The following is a 15,136-nucleotide window of genomic DNA, read 5'->3' as shown; positions in this document are numbered from 1 at the left end:
TCATCCGTCCACCCCCATCTGTAACAGGTGGACAGGTGTCCCTTTGTCTCATCCGTCCACCCCATCTGTAACAGGTGGACAGGTGTTCCTTCGTCTCATCCGTCCACCCCCATCTGTAGCAAGTGGACAGGTGTCCCTTTGTCTCATCCGTCCACCCCCATCTCTAACAGGTGGACAGGTGTCCCTCTGTGTCATCCGTCCACCCCGTCTGTAACAGGTGGACAGGTGTCCCTTCGTCTCATCCGTCCACCCCCATCTGTAGCAAGTGGACAGGTGTCCCTTTGTCTCATCCGTCCACCCCCATCTCTAACAGGTGGACAGGTGTCCCTCTGTGTCATCCGTCCACCCCGTCTGTAACAGGTGGACAGGTGTCCCTTCGTCTCATCCATCCACCCTCGTCTGTAACAGATGGACAGGTGTCCCTTTGTCTCATCCGTCCACCCCCATCTGTAACAGGTGGACAGGTGTCCCTCTGTGTCATCCGTCCACCCCCATCTGTAACAGGTGGACAGGTGTCCCTTTGTCTCATCCGCCCACCCCATCTGTAACAGGTGGACAGGTGTCCCTTCGTCTCATCCGTCCACCCCCGTCTGTAGCAAGTGGACAGGTGTCCCTCTGTCTCATCCGTCCACCCCGTCTGTAACAGGTGGACAGGTGTCCCTTCCTCTCATCCGTCCACCCCCATCTGTAGCAAGTGGACAGGTGTCCCTCTGTCTCATCCGTCCACCTCGTCTGTAACAGATGGACAGGTGTCCCTTTGTCTCATCCGTCCACCCCATCTCTAACAGGTGGACAGATGTCCCTTTGTCTCATCCGTCCACCCCCATCTGTAACAGATGGACAGGTGTCCCTTTGTCTCATCCGTCTATCCCATCTCTAACAGGTGGACAGGTGTCCCTTTGTCTCATCCGTCCACCCCCATCTCTAACAGGTGGACGGGTGTCCCTCTGTCTCATCTGTCCACCCCTATCTGTAGCAGGTGGACGGGTGTCCCTCTGTCTCATCCGTCCACCCCCATCTCTAACAGGTGGACAGGTGTCCCTCTGTCTCATCCGTCCACCCCTATCTGTAGCAGGTGGACAGGTGACCCTCTGTCTCATCCGTCCACCCCTATCTGTAGCAGGTGGACGGGTGTCCCTTTGTCTCATCCGTCCATCCTCGTCTGTAGCAGGTGGACAGGTGTCCCTTTGTCTCATCCGTCCACCCCCATCTCTAACAGGTGGACGGGTGTCCCTCTGTCTCATCCGTCCACCCCCATCTGTAACAGGTGGACAGGTGTCCCTTTGCTCATTGTGTCCAGAAAGTGTCCACAGGACGTGTTTCCATAAAGCATCAGTCTTGTCTTGATGTCCCTTCACAAACCTGTGAGTGTGAATGTAGTGGTGAGGACACAGGACAGGTTTTCTTGTGATGACTCTTCTATGAAGGTCATACCTGTCCAGGTGTGTCTGCTTAGTACAACAGTGCACCACCACTCTTCCTCTCTCACAGTTTTCAGCTTGACCTCCACACTTCCTGTTAATGTCCATTTCTTAGTGACATGACCAAGTGACCTGAAAACACTTTGCTATCTTCCTCTAGTCTTCATCAGGTCTTTGAGTGTTCAGAGTGCAGGCACCTGTTTATCTTCCTCTAGTCTTCATCAGGTCTCTGAGTGTTCACAGTGCTGTGGCTGTTTATCTTGCTCTAGTCTTCATCAGGTCTCTGAGTGTTCAGAGTGCAGGCAGATGTTTATCTTCCTCTAGTCTTCATCAGGTCTCTGAGTGTTCAGAGTGCAGGCAGATATTTATCTTCCTCTAGTCTTCATCAGGTTTCTGAGTGTTCACAGTGCTGTGGCTGTTTATCTTGCTCTAGTCTTCATCAGGTCTCTGAGTGTTCAGAGTGCTGTGGCTGTTTATCTTCCTCTAGTCTTCATCAGGTCTCTGAGTGTTCAGAGTGCTGCGGCTGTTTATCTTCCTCTAGTCTTCATCAGGTCTCTGAGTGTTCAGAGTGCTGCAGCTGTTTATCTTCCTCTAGTCTTCATCAGGTCTCTGAGTGTTCAGAGTGCTGCAGCTGTTTATCTTCCTCTAGTCTTCATCAGGTCTCTGAGTGTTCAGAGTGCTGCGGCTGTTTATCTTCCTCTAGTCTTCATCAGGTCTCTGAGTGTTTAGAGTGCTGCAGCTGTTTATCTTCCTCTAGTCTTCATCAGGTCTCTGAGTGTTCAGAGTGCAGGCAGATGTTTATCTTCCTCTAGTCTTCATCAGGTCTCTGAGTGTTCAGAGTGCTGCAGCTGTTTATCTTCCTCTAGTCTTCATCAGGTCTCTGAGTGTTCAGAGTGCTGTGGCTGTTTATCTTCCTCTAGTCTTCATCAGGTCTTTGAGTGTTCAGAGTGCTGCGGCTGTTTAGAGGAGCCCATGGCTGCTGAGTGTTGGGACAAGCTGTCAGGAGTCCTCACCGTCACTGTCAACAAGAGACACTGGGGACAACTGTGTCACTGCTCAGCTGTGTCACTGCTCAGCTGTGTCACTGCTCAGAGGTCTCACTGCTCAGCTGTCTCACAGCTCAGAGGTCTCACTGCTCAGCTGTCTCACTGCTCAGAGGTCTCACTGCTCAGAGGTCTCACTGCTCAGCTGTCTCACTGCTCAGAGGTCTCACAGCTCAGAGGTCTCACAGCTCAGCTGTCTCACTGCTCAGCTGTCTCACTGCTCAGAGGTCTCACTGCTCAGCTGTCTCACTGCTCAGAGGTCTCACAGCTCAGAGGTCTCACTGCTCAGAGGTCTCACTGCTCAGCTGTCTCACAGCTCAGAGGTCTCACAGCTCAGCTGTCTCACTGCTCAGAGGTCTCACTGCTCAGCTGTCTCACAGCTCAGAGGTCTCACCGCTTAGAGGTCTCACTGCTCAGAGGTCTCACTGCTCAGCTGTCTCACAGCTCAGAGGTCTCACTGCTCAGCTGTCTCACAGCTCAGAGGTCTCACTGCTCAGCTGTCTCACAGCTCAGAGGTCTCACTGCTCAGCTGTCTCACTGCTCAGAGGTCTCACAGCTCAGCTGTCTCACAGCTCAGAGGTCTCACCGCTTAGAGGTCTCACTGCTCAGCTGTCTCACTGCTCAGCTGTCTCGCAGCTCAGAGGTCTCACTGCTCAGCTGTCTCACTGCTCAGCTGTCTCACTACTCAGAGTTCTCACTGCTCAGAGGTCTCACAGCTCAGCTGTCTCACAGCTCAGAGGTCTCACTGCTCAGCTGTCTCACTGCTCAGCTGTCTCACAGCTCAGAGGTCTCACTGCTCAGCTGTCTCACAGCTCAGAGGTCTCACTGCTCAGCTGTCTCACTGCTCAGAGGTCTCACAGCTCAGCTGTCTCACAGCTCAGAGGTCTCACTGCTTAGAGATCTCACTGCTCAGCTGTCTCACTGCTCAGCTGTCTCGCTGCTCAGAGGTGGTCACTGCTCAGCTGTCTCACTGCTCAGAGTTCTCACTGCTCAGAGGTCTCACAGCTCAGCTATCTCACAGCTCAGCTGTCTCACAGCTCAGAGGTCTCACAGCTCAGCTGTCTCGCAGCTCAGAGGTCTCACAGCTCAGCTGTCTCACAGCTCAGAGGTCTCACCGCTTAGAGGTCTCACTGCTCAGCTGTCTCACTGCTCAGCTGTCTCACAGCTCAGAGGTCTCACAGCTCAGCTGTCTCACAGCTCAGAGGTCTCACTGCTCAGCTGTCTCACACCTCAGAGGTCTCACAGCTCAGCTGTCTCACAGCTCAGAGGTCTCACTGCTCAGCTGTCTCACACCTCAGCTGTCTCACTGCTCAGAGGTCTCACTGTTCAGCTGTCTCACTGCTCAGAGGTCTCACTGCTCAGCTGTCTCACAGCTCAGAGGTCTCCCTGCTCAGCTGTCTCACTGCTCAGAGGTCTCACAGCTCAGAGGTCTCACTGCTCAGCTGTCCCACTGCTTAGCTGTCTCACTGCTCAGCTGTCTCACTGCTCAGCTGTAATTAATATCTTGATTAAAATCTTCAGACACATGTTTAACATGTTTAACTTCATGTTTGCTGGAGATCAGCTCATGTGAGACTCACAGTAAACGACACTGTGACCAGCGCGGCCCAAACTTCTGCACGACTCTGTACACACACACACACATACACACACATATATATATATATATATATATATATGTGTGTGTGTGTGTGTGTGTCATAACACACACACACATACACACACAGACAGTCTTTGTTTTCTTCTCAGAAAAAAGATTCAGTTCATTTTAAGATTCAAATCTTCAATCGAACTTTCCTTTAATTATTAAATTATGACTTATTACTCCTTTGATTATTGTTTATGTAATTATTAATTGTTTAATTATTATTCATGTGATATTATTACTTATTTAATGTTATGATTATTTATTTATTTAACTTTGAGTTCTGCGGGAACATCACGGTTCCTTTAAAGAACTGATCTGTGAAACAGACAAGTGGTTGTCAGATGTTCTCTGTGAACACGTCAACGCCTCGTCTCCTTCAGGACGCTTCCCTTTGGACATCAGCTGATCGACTTCCTGTTCCTCACATGTTGCTGTTTCCTGTAGCGCCCCCTTCAGGACCAGCGTCTGACATGAACTGGACTGTCAGGGGTTAAACCAGCAGGCTGTGATGTTACTGGGTCTGCTGGGACAGGCTGGACACTGTCCACAGTTTCCATGGCAACAGCAGACTCTGAGACAGGAACTGGAAGTGTTGGAGACATTTGAAGTGTAAATTATCTCACTGATGACACTTTTTCTTTTTCTATGGTGTGAAACACTGCAGAGCTCAAACCAAAGCTCCACAGACCCTTTAACCTGACGAGTATCGATCAGACGACTCGTACTTTTTATTATTGATCGACGCCTGAACTGTTTTTGTATCCAGTTGTTTGGTTCAAGTGTTCATTCTTTTGTTTTCAACCACAAAAAAAAATACTTCCTTCCTGTTTGTGAGGCAGAGATGGAAAAAAAAAATCTGATCTGAGCCTTTAACCGGTCACACCATTCATACATTCATTCATTCATGCATTAATTCACAGACACAGACACACACACACACACACACACACACAGCTATGAACACATGGAATGATCAATGACACCAATATGAACACATAAAATGATCAATAGCACCAGTATGAACACATGAAATTATCAATACTCCAATATGATCACTTTAAATGATCAATAAAAGCAATATGAACACATTAAATAATCAAAAACACGAATATGAATGCATAAAATGATCAATAACACCAGTATGAACACATTAAATGATCAATAACTTCAATATGAACACATTCATTTTTGAATTTTTGAAATCTTTAATCTGACTCTTTCTCCTTGACTGCTGTATCACTGGAATTTCTCAATTATGGGATCAATAAAGGTGTATCTTATCTTATTAAATGATCAATAACTGCAATATGAACACATTAAATTCTCAATAACTCTGATATGAACACATAGAATGATCAATAACTCTGAAATGAACACATGAAATGATCAATAACACCAGTATGAACACATGAAATGATCGATCACTCTGTGTATCGATAAGGTGTATGGTTTCTTTTTTTCGATCAGGCAGATGACGTACTTCCTTCTGCGTCGGGTCCTTCTGTGCCTCTCTGACGTCACCACGCAGTACAGTGCCGTCAGCAGCGCAGCAGCAGGTGAGTTCGTGTCTCCGGTGTGAACAGGTCAGACCGTCTCGTGCTCAGGTGAGTCCAGGTGTGTGACCGCAGTCAGACATGTACTACAAACTGAACGGAGTGACGCAGCGCCTTACCGGAGCTCCCGCCGCCGCCTACAGCCCGCAGGTGAGTCCGGAACTGCGCGTGACCTTGTTAGCACCTGATGCTAATGCTAACAGACACAACCTGCGGTTAATCAATAAGTGAGATCAGTGATCTATCACCTCTGTCAGCTGTCTGTGTTATTGATGATCAGTGATCGATCACCTCTGTCAGCTGAGGTAATTCATTTTTTGGTGAAGTCAGGTCTGAAATCATTATTGTTACTGATCAATCAGCTGATCATCGTCTCATGTAAGTAATCGATAATTTAAAGCTGATCAAAACCTTGACAATGAGTCTAAAAACAGAGAACATGTCTCTGTCTGATGAGGACCAATGCGCTTAGTGATTATCTGTAAATGATCATTTTTATTTTTTCTGACAGTTTGTGAAAATGTTGTTGTTTGTTTTAAAATGTTTACTCAGAGTAAACAAACTGTGTAAACACTGAGAGTAAACAAACAGATCAAATGTTTATTTTACTGAGATCAGTTCACACAGACCGATAATCAATAACTCTACAACAGAACATCTATCAATGATTCTTCTGATTAGTGAGTACCTGTTTGAGTCAGACCAGTCAGACGTTGTGTTTGTTCTTCACTCAAACGTTTACTCTGACCTGAAGCTTTGCCTGAGGCGCCAAACTGTCAGTCGACTGTGTTTATTGATCGTCAGGATGAGTTTCCAACTGACGACCTGAGGGCTATTCCAGGTTGGAGGCTCAACAAACTCTGACTTGACTTACTCTGAGCTGGGAAACTCTGAGTATCTGGTTCCAGAACAGCTGATATGAATTTGTTCAGTCAACTCTGAGTAGGTACACCTTGAGTTAAGCACGTGCACAACCACAATAAAAACCCATCATCAGTGGAGCCCCGATACCTCGAGTCACCATGGCAACTGGAGAGAAAAAGTGATCAACTTATTTTACACTGTGGAATTGGAGGTGCTCATGAATGCCTACAGTGAATATGAGCATATATTTCATAACAAAGTAACAGCACTAAAGCTGCCAAGGAGAGAGAGGCATCATGGGAAATTTAGCAAGCAGGATCAGCTTTGATGGGATGTTGGTGGCTCAGTGGATAGAGCAGGCGTGCCATATGGCTTTTGCCGCAGCGGCCCAGGTTTGACTCCGGCCTGTGGCACCTTGCTGCATGTCACTCCCTCTGTCTCTCTCCCCTTTCACGCTTAGCTGTCCTGTCAGTTTAAGGCAAAATACCCCCCCAAATTTTTTTTTAAAAAGAATCCTTGCTCATTTCAGCAGCTATTTTAAGCACATATAGATGGTTGATGACTTACTTGAAATTTGAATCCTTTAAAAACTATCATAACCAAGAACCCCCCCCTTTCACAACCCAGCAATAATCTCACTCTGAACTGAGATCAAAACCTGAGAGCCCTGCCATTAATTTACATTTAACCACACTTAATTAAAATCGTAGATTACAGGTGAGAAAGTGGTAGCAGCTTAAAATGAAATGAAAAATGAAAGATAAAAACATCATTCAAACAGGTAAGACATATTTGACTTGGCCATGACTGTACCTTCCTTTAGTTTGATTCATATTTGATTTATTAAACAAAGTAGCTTCAATAACCTGTCATTCAGTGGCTATGTCATTATGTACTGTAGGCCACCAATATCATATAAAAAGCTACCATTGGCAAAAAACATTTGCTCTGATGAGAGCGCACATCTGTGGTGTGTCAGATTTGATATGTGTGGCCGAAGAAGAAGATCTGAAGATCCTCTCCCAGCGTAAAGCATTGTGAGTTAATTCTGCCTACATACGAACAGCCCATGTGTGTCTGCCAGCTTGCTTCAGGCTCAGCAGTAGGGAGGAGACAGGGTGAACTCAGGGTTTCTTATAGAAAACCTGCCAGCGAGCAGGTTAGGTTCACAGAGTCAGCTGCCATGGTGATTGACTCAGAGTTTGACTTATCTCTCTGTCTGGAGCTGAAAACCCAGAGTTTCCCTCATCTCAGGGTTAACACACTCAGAGTTTTCACTAAGCCCGCCTTCTGGAATACTCCTCTGAACGCTGGCACACACACACACACACACACACACGCAGATGAGTTCACGCTACTGAACTCTGACCAGTCAAGTCGAGCCGAGTCATGGCTGACGTTCAGGGCAACAGGAAGTAAAAACCGTCAGTCGTCCTGAAGTTTCAACTCTGAATTTAATGAAGATGAAAATATAAAATTTGAGCTGTGACAGAAACAAAGTTTTTATAATCAGAGACCTTTATTATTGTTAATGAGTCACGTGGTGTCAGAGTGAGGTCACGCTGATATAATAATATTTATAATATAATAATATAATAATGTTCAGTCACTGTATTTGATAATAAAAATCATGTTGTCTGATTCTGATGGATCAGTTGATACAGGTGATGTGCTGCTGTCATCGTGTGTCCCCTGTTGTAGCAGGGACGTAAATACAGACAGACTGAAAATACCGGGGCCCCTGGTGTGGGAGGGGCCCCCAGAGAGGGCTGGGCCCGACAGGTGATTCAGACGTAGATACATGATAAAAATAAACTAATAATATTAATGTGAGAGTGTAGCGTTTTACTGCAGGCTGCAGTCAGTTTCTATTTTAAACTACATGACCTGCTGGTTTTTATATAAGGTATAAAATCTATAAATACAAAAAAGATTCATGTGTGACTCTCTGTGACAGATCTGTCACATATACAGTGATGAATTATGGGTAATATTTATATTCATGTCTAAAGTCTGTTTGTGTTGAGATAGTAAATGGACCTCAGGCTGCAGTGAAGTTTTGGTTTTAATGTTTACTGTGATGGTATCATTCATTCATTTAATAATCTATGATATTAAAAAATTAAACATAACCAGTGGACAAATAATAATACAAATACAATTCTCGTCTTTATTATCTGAGTTATTTTCTAAGAGGAAACTTTTTACACAAACTTCATTAATAAAATACTTTTAAATATATTAATTAAACATTTGCTCAACCAACACTCTTCTGTTTTCATTCTCTTAATTCTGACTAAAAATCATGATAATAATAATGATAATGTAATAATGATAATAATTATATAATAATAATGATGATGATGATGATGATATAATAATTATGATGATAATAATAATAATAATAAAAATGATAATGATTATATAATAATGGTGATGATGATGATAATGATGATTATAATAATAATAGTGATAATAATAATAATGATAGTGATAATAATAACGATAGTGATAATAATAGTATAATAATAATAATAGTAATAATGATAATGATCATTATCATGGGATAGAAAAGTTCAGCAGAGTCCTCCAGCTCCACATCTGTCTCCAGTCTGTCTGCAGGGCACTCAGTGTAGGCTTCATAGATAATTTCAACTTCTGGAATCACCAATCCTTGTTAAAACCCGACGGTATCCATCCAAACAGACTCGGCAGCTACATGTTAAAAGCCAACCTGCAGCACGCTGTCCAGTCATACCCACGTGACTGACTGTTTACTCACCTCACCAACTCACACACACAGCTCCCTCCCTCTTCTTCTACTGTGCCTTCTCAGTGCACCACTGTCTCCGTTTACTCCCCCTACAGGCCCCTGCTGTCAGTACACCCCTCTGCTGCAGCAAGGGTCAGCTCATACAGGATCTTAATACGGACCATAAGCTTGATTTTCTCTGTTTAACAGACACGTGGCAACTGCCTAATGATTTTACTCCACTTAATGAATCCACTCCCCCCGGATTTATTTATAGCTGTCTACCGCGTGACTCTGGCAGGGGAGGAGGTCTCACGATGTTCTACTGTGAGAAGTGGAAAGTCCTGCTGGTTTCTACCCATGCCTACCACACATTTGAATCCATCACCTCACAGTTATCTGGCCCTATCCCCACCATCGTTGCCACCGTGTACCGTCCCCCTAAACCAAATAAGGAGTTTTTAAATGACTTTGCTCAATTCCTGACACATCTTTCCACACTCTCTCCAAACATATTACTCCTGGGTGACTTTAATATCCACATGGACAATATCAGCAATGCTCTCACCAGAAATTTTACATCTTGCATTGACAGTTTTGGACTCCAGGAACTCATCAATTTCCCAACACACTCAAAAGGACATACTCTCGATTTAATATGCTGCTCTGGTCTCTCTCCTGTCGACTGTAAGGCAATTCCCCTCCCCTTTTCTGATCACGTTAGTTTCCTTCAACGCCAACCTTGCACTTTCCAAAATCAATATCCCACGCACTATTTCTTTCCGTTAAGGACATTAATTTGGACATTCTTTCCTCTGGCATTAACTCCCTCCCCAACACAGACAGCTTTTCCACCCCCTGATGAACTGCTACTCCATTACAACAATAGTCTTCATAATCTCCTGGACAATGTTGTCCCACTCAAAACCAGATCTGTCACTTATACCCGCTCCTCACCGTGGTTCGCTCCCGCTGTCAGACAACTTAAATCCAAAGGACGCCGACTGGAACGCCTCTACAATAAGACTGGTCTCACTGTGCACAAGGAAATATATCACAACCACATTCTCCACTATAAGGACTGCATCTCACAGGCTAAATCCTCCTATTACTCCGGTTTCATCAACTCAAAGGACGGTAACTCAAGGGCCCTGTTTTAACTTCTCAGCAACATTACTCAACCTCCGGTCTCACTTCCTCCACAGATGTACTCTACTGCCTTTTGTAATACCCTTCTATCCTTTTTTACTGCTAAAATTCATAACATCCATCAGCAACATGCTCCCAGCTCCTCTCACAATTCATCTTCCTGTGTCCCCTTCCCAGTCACTCTCAGCATTTGCTCTACCTTCCGTTTTCGAAACCACTGGTCTTATCAAAAAATCCAAATCATCAACCTGCCAGTTAGATCCCCTTTCAGCTGTTCTTGTTAAAGCCACCGTTGCCTCTATGGCCCCTCTCATCACGCACATAATCCATTCTTCTCTCACCACTTGAATTGTTCCCTCACCCCTCAAAACAGCTGCTGTCACCCCAATACTCAAGAAACCTGGCGCAGATCCCAATAACCACAATAACTTCCGTCCCATCTCCAATCTTCCATTTCTCTCAAAGATACTTGAAAAAACTGTTGCCTCTCAGCTCCATTCCTACCTTTCCCGCAATAATCTTTTTGATCAATTCCAGTCAGGTTTCCGCCCACTCCACAGTATTGAAACGGCACTACTCAAAATCACCAACGATCTCCTCCTGGCAGCCGATTCCGGTCTCCTATACATCCTCATCCTTGTTGACCTGAGTGCGGCCTTCAGCACCATCTCACACACCACCCTCCTGGACGGACTCCTCCCTATTGGCATCACACACACACCCTCAACTGGTTCAAATCCTACCTCTCCGGCCGCTCTCAGTTCATCCAACTCAAATCATTTACATCACAACCACTCCCAGTCACCGCAGGTGTGCCCCAGGGCTCTGTCCTGGGGCTCCTGCTATTCATCATTTACTTACTCCCCCTTGGCTACATCTTCCGGAAACATCACATCCACTTTCACTGCTATGCTGATGACACCCAGCTCCATATTTCCACCAAACCCGACTCCACCCTCCCACCTTCCTCCCTCACTGACTGCCTCCTTGAAATAAAATCCTCAAATTAAACAGCGACAAAACAGAAATTATACTCATTGGCACTAAAACCACTCTATCCAAATCCCCCAGTTTCACATTATCTATTGACAACTCTTCCATTTCTCCTTCCCCACAGGTCAAGAGTCTGGGTGTCATCCTCGACAGCACACTTTCCTACACTTCTCATATCAACCACATAACCCGGTCAGCTTACTTCCATCTCCGCAACATCAACCGCCTCCACCCCTCTCTCACACCTCACACAGCTGCTATTCTGGTCCACAGTCTCGTCACCTCCTGGCTTGACTACTGCAACTCCCTCCTGTTCGGTCTTCCACAAAAAACTCTCCATAAACTACAACTGCTATAGAATTCAGCAGCTCGTATCATCACAAGGACCCCATCCACTCACCACATCACACCCGTCCTGCAGCAGCTCCACTGGCTCCCCATCACACACCGTATCCAATACAAGATTTTACTGCTCACCTTCAAGGCCATTCACAACCTCGCCCCTCCATACCTGTCTGACCTCCTCCACATTGCCACACCTGCTCGCACACTCAGATCCTCTTCCTCCATCCACCTCTCCGTTCCCCCCGCCCACCTGGCTACCATGGGGAGCACAGCATTCAGCCACTCTGCTCCCCAGCCCTGGAATTCACTCCCCCCTGACCTCCGCAATATCACATCTGTCAATCTGTTCAAATCCAAACTCAAAACTCATCTGTTCAGACTTGCCCGTTCCACCTGATCAAATGCACTATGTTCTTAGGCTGTCTTACTGTCTTCCCCTCTATTTTAATGTATTTGTATGATGTTTTGTATGCTGTGTTTCTTGTTTGATGTATGCTTTTTTATCTTTGCTATAAATCGACCTTGAGTGGCTTGAAAGGCGCCCTAACAAATAAAATGTATTATTATTATTATTATGATAATCAATCAATGAATCAATCAATTTTATTTATAAAACCCACACACACACACACGTGAACACACTAGAGCATGGCTCGGGCTCCCTGACCGAAGTCGACCCAAGTCTGAGACAATTATAACCGAGCACGGCGCTAATGGAGTGGAGCCTGTGTTGCGTTTAGGCGTTGTCATGTAAATAAGAAATTCCAGCACTTGAATAGGCCCCAGCAGCATGTCAAGTGGGCCGAACCCGAGCAAACACAATTAACACCATGATGTCTCTGTCCGTCCCCTCAGGGTCTGCGTCCAGGTGTCCCATCTGTCAGTCCTCCAGTCATCTTTGCCTCTCCGACCAAACTGGCATCTGAAACAGGAAGTCAGGTGGAGTACCTGGGAGCCAACAAAGTCCCTGACCTGCAGAAACTCTTCCAGGTAACTGTGATGTCATCAGCAGCTCTCAGGTGACAGGAAGCTGCAGTACACCTTCAGGGTGATGTCACCTGTGAAGGGGGATCAGAACATAGATGAGTTCTCACCTGATTTCTGCAGGAATGAGTTAGCATGTTAGCGAGTTAGCATGTTAGCACTTCCTGTCTGAAATGAGGTCTGTGTTAACACGAGTTGAAGAGACTCTGACCTTCTATTCTCCATCAGTGACCTTTGAACCTTTCTAACATTTGAGACGACAGAATGTCATCAGAATGTCATCAGAGCACGACTTTAAAGCCTCGCTGTCGTGATGTTCAGTCATGTGACCGTCATTAGTGAAGATGATCTGGCTGAACCTGAAGAATCAGAAACGTTTGTTGATTTTCTGTAAAAAATCAAAAATCCAACGGAACAATCTGATTGGTCCTTTGTGACGAGGGAACCAGAGCAACGCTGACCTCAGAATAAGCATAATTCCTGTAGAACTCTGTTATTCTGGTTCAGACGAGAGGAACAGGAGGCAGAATGTAATGTTCCACGGTTCAGTTATTCAGTGTTTATTTAATGAGACGGTTTACTGATGCCAACTTCACAGCGGAACGTGCAGGCCCCATCAAAACAACGCTGCTCAGCTGACTCATCCAGCGCCATGCGTGAAATATAACGGCTGTGGATGAGAAGAGAACCGACCACTGGATCTTTACATTCTGCTTTATCTGATCAGTCACTATAAAAAAACATTCAGACGGGATCTGAACTGTATATATTTTCGGTTCTCGTCATTCTGACACTGGTGAAGAGTGACGAAAATTGCTCTGTGCAGGAAAAACGGGTCCTTAAAGATGTTCCATTGTTTCTTGAAGATGTTTTTTTGTTCTTTTAGTATATTCTAGAATTCCCTGAAGATGTTTTGGGGTAATCAAAGATGTTCTAGAAATTTTTTGAGATGTCCTAGAATTCCCCTAAAGATATTATAGATGTCCTTGAAGATTGTCTAGAACTCCTTGAAGATGTTCTAGGGGTACTCAAAGATGTTCTAGATGTCCTTGAAGATTTCCTGGAACTCCTTCAAGATGTTCTAGGGGTACTAAGATGTTCTAGATGTCCTTGAATATTTCCTGGAACTCCTTCAAGATGTTCTAGGGGTACTTAAAGATGTTCTAGAACTCCCTCAAGATGTTTTAGGGGTACTTTAAGATGTTCTAGATGTCCTGGAAGATTTTCTAGAACTCCTTCAAGATGTTCTGGGGGTATTCAAACATGTTCTAGGTGTCCTTGAAGATGTTCTAGAGTATCTTGAGTGAGTTTCTTTGGTTCCCTGTAGTTTCATATTTAGAATGCTGGTTCAGCTGTGGACTGAGCTCTAGTCAGGTGTGTTATTCAGTGTCATGTGACCTGTGTGATGATGTCATAAGGTGACCCATGTGATGAGGTCATAAGGTGACCTGTGTGATGATGTCATAGGTTAACCTGTGTCTCTCTGTCTCTCTCGTGGTCAGAGGTCAGACGGCGTGCCGATCCACCTGAAGAAGGGGCTGATGGACCGGCTGCTGTACCGGTCCACCATGGGGCTGACGGTGGGCGGGGCGCTCTACTGCTTGATGGCGCTCTACTTCGCGGCCCAGCCCAGCAAAGACTGATGCCGCAGAGCTGCTGTGCAGTGATTGGACAAGAGGTTTCTGTGTGACCTTCAGTGTGACAGACAGATGACGAGGCGTTCAGGGACAGTTGGGGGTTTTGTCGAAGTGTTGACGGACAGTTTCTGCAGAACACGAACACTTTGTACAGAAAATTTTAAAAATAAAATCTATTTTGTTGTAAAAGAATCTGTCTGTCCATCTGTCTGTTTTCACTGATGTACCTGCGGACAGGTGAGGTCAGCAGCTGTCTGCTGCAGGTTAGGGTCTCTGTTCTGCAGAGGAACCAGAGAACGTTCAGGTTCTGCAGAGGAATCAGAGAACAATCAGGTTCTGCAGAGGAACCAGAGCACGTCACATCAGAAAAGATCTATGAATGTTTCTTTAATGTGAATCTGTCGTTGGTTTGTTGATCCTCCTCTCATCATCTGGTCTTAATGGGATTAAAGAGGATTATCTGTTAGGCAGCAGACCTCAGATCATCTTCTCTGTTTGTTTGTTTGTCTGTTTGTTTTGTTTGAAGTAAACATGTTTCATCTGTCTGAGGACAAAAAGGAAAAGTGTCTCAGCTCTGACTCAAAACACTCCAAACATTATGTAACCTGTCATACTGCCAGCCCTGTTGCCATGGAGACGGTGATGGTATGCTTGAGGGGGGGGGCGTCACAGTAACAGATCACATCACACACAGTTTTACAGACACGTTCACACTGACACTCAGTCAACAATGTTCAGTTTATTAGG

General features: G+C 45.3%; 2 protein-coding genes across 2 annotated transcripts; both read left to right on the top strand.

Annotated features, from left to right (window-relative positions):
- The first annotated feature begins 1,084 nt into the window (after positions 1 to 1,084).
- LOC144458369 (uncharacterized) lies at positions 1,085 to 5,396 on the top strand. Its single transcript, XM_078160695.1, has one exon. It carries the CDS (start codon positions 2,394 to 2,396, stop codon positions 4,035 to 4,037), a length of 1,644 nt encoding a protein of 547 aa, XP_078016821.1. The 5' UTR covers positions 1,085 to 2,393; the 3' UTR covers positions 4,038 to 5,396.
- Positions 5,397 to 5,626: 230 nt separating this feature from the next.
- Positions 5,627 to 14,581, top strand: LOC117248755 (cytochrome c oxidase subunit 7A2-like, mitochondrial). Its single transcript, XM_033614004.2, has 3 exons — positions 5,627 to 5,815; positions 12,624 to 12,758; positions 14,255 to 14,581. The coding sequence occupies exons 1-3, from the start codon at positions 5,747 to 5,749 to the stop codon at positions 14,393 to 14,395; spliced, it is 345 nt and encodes a 114-aa protein (XP_033469895.1). The 5' UTR covers positions 5,627 to 5,746; the 3' UTR covers positions 14,396 to 14,581.
- Positions 14,582 to 15,136: the final 555 nt, after the last annotated feature.

Source organism: Epinephelus lanceolatus, chromosome 17, assembly GCF_041903045.1.
Source record: "Epinephelus lanceolatus isolate andai-2023 chromosome 17, ASM4190304v1, whole genome shotgun sequence".
Taxonomy (NCBI): domain Eukaryota; kingdom Metazoa; phylum Chordata; class Actinopteri; order Perciformes; family Serranidae; genus Epinephelus; species Epinephelus lanceolatus.
This window is presented reverse-complemented; position numbering and strand designations above follow the sequence as displayed.

What these genes read in the sequence shown, in the direction of transcription:
- LOC117248755 (XM_033614004.2), top strand. Translation starts at nt 5,747, where the DNA reads ATGTACTACAAACTGAACGGAGTGACGCAGCGCCTTACCGGAGCTCCC. An exon ending in CCGCCGCCTACAGCCCGCAG is followed by an intron (nt 5,816 to 12,623) that starts GTGAGTCCGGAA and finishes CCGTCCCCTCAG; the next exon opens with GGTCTGCGTCCAGGTGTCCC. An exon ending in ACCTGCAGAAACTCTTCCAG is followed by an intron (nt 12,759 to 14,254) that starts GTAACTGTGATG and finishes TCTCGTGGTCAG; the next exon opens with AGGTCAGACGGCGTGCCGAT.
- LOC144458369 (XM_078160695.1), top strand. Translation starts at nt 2,394, where the DNA reads ATGGCTGCTGAGTGTTGGGACAAGCTGTCAGGAGTCCTCACCGTCACT.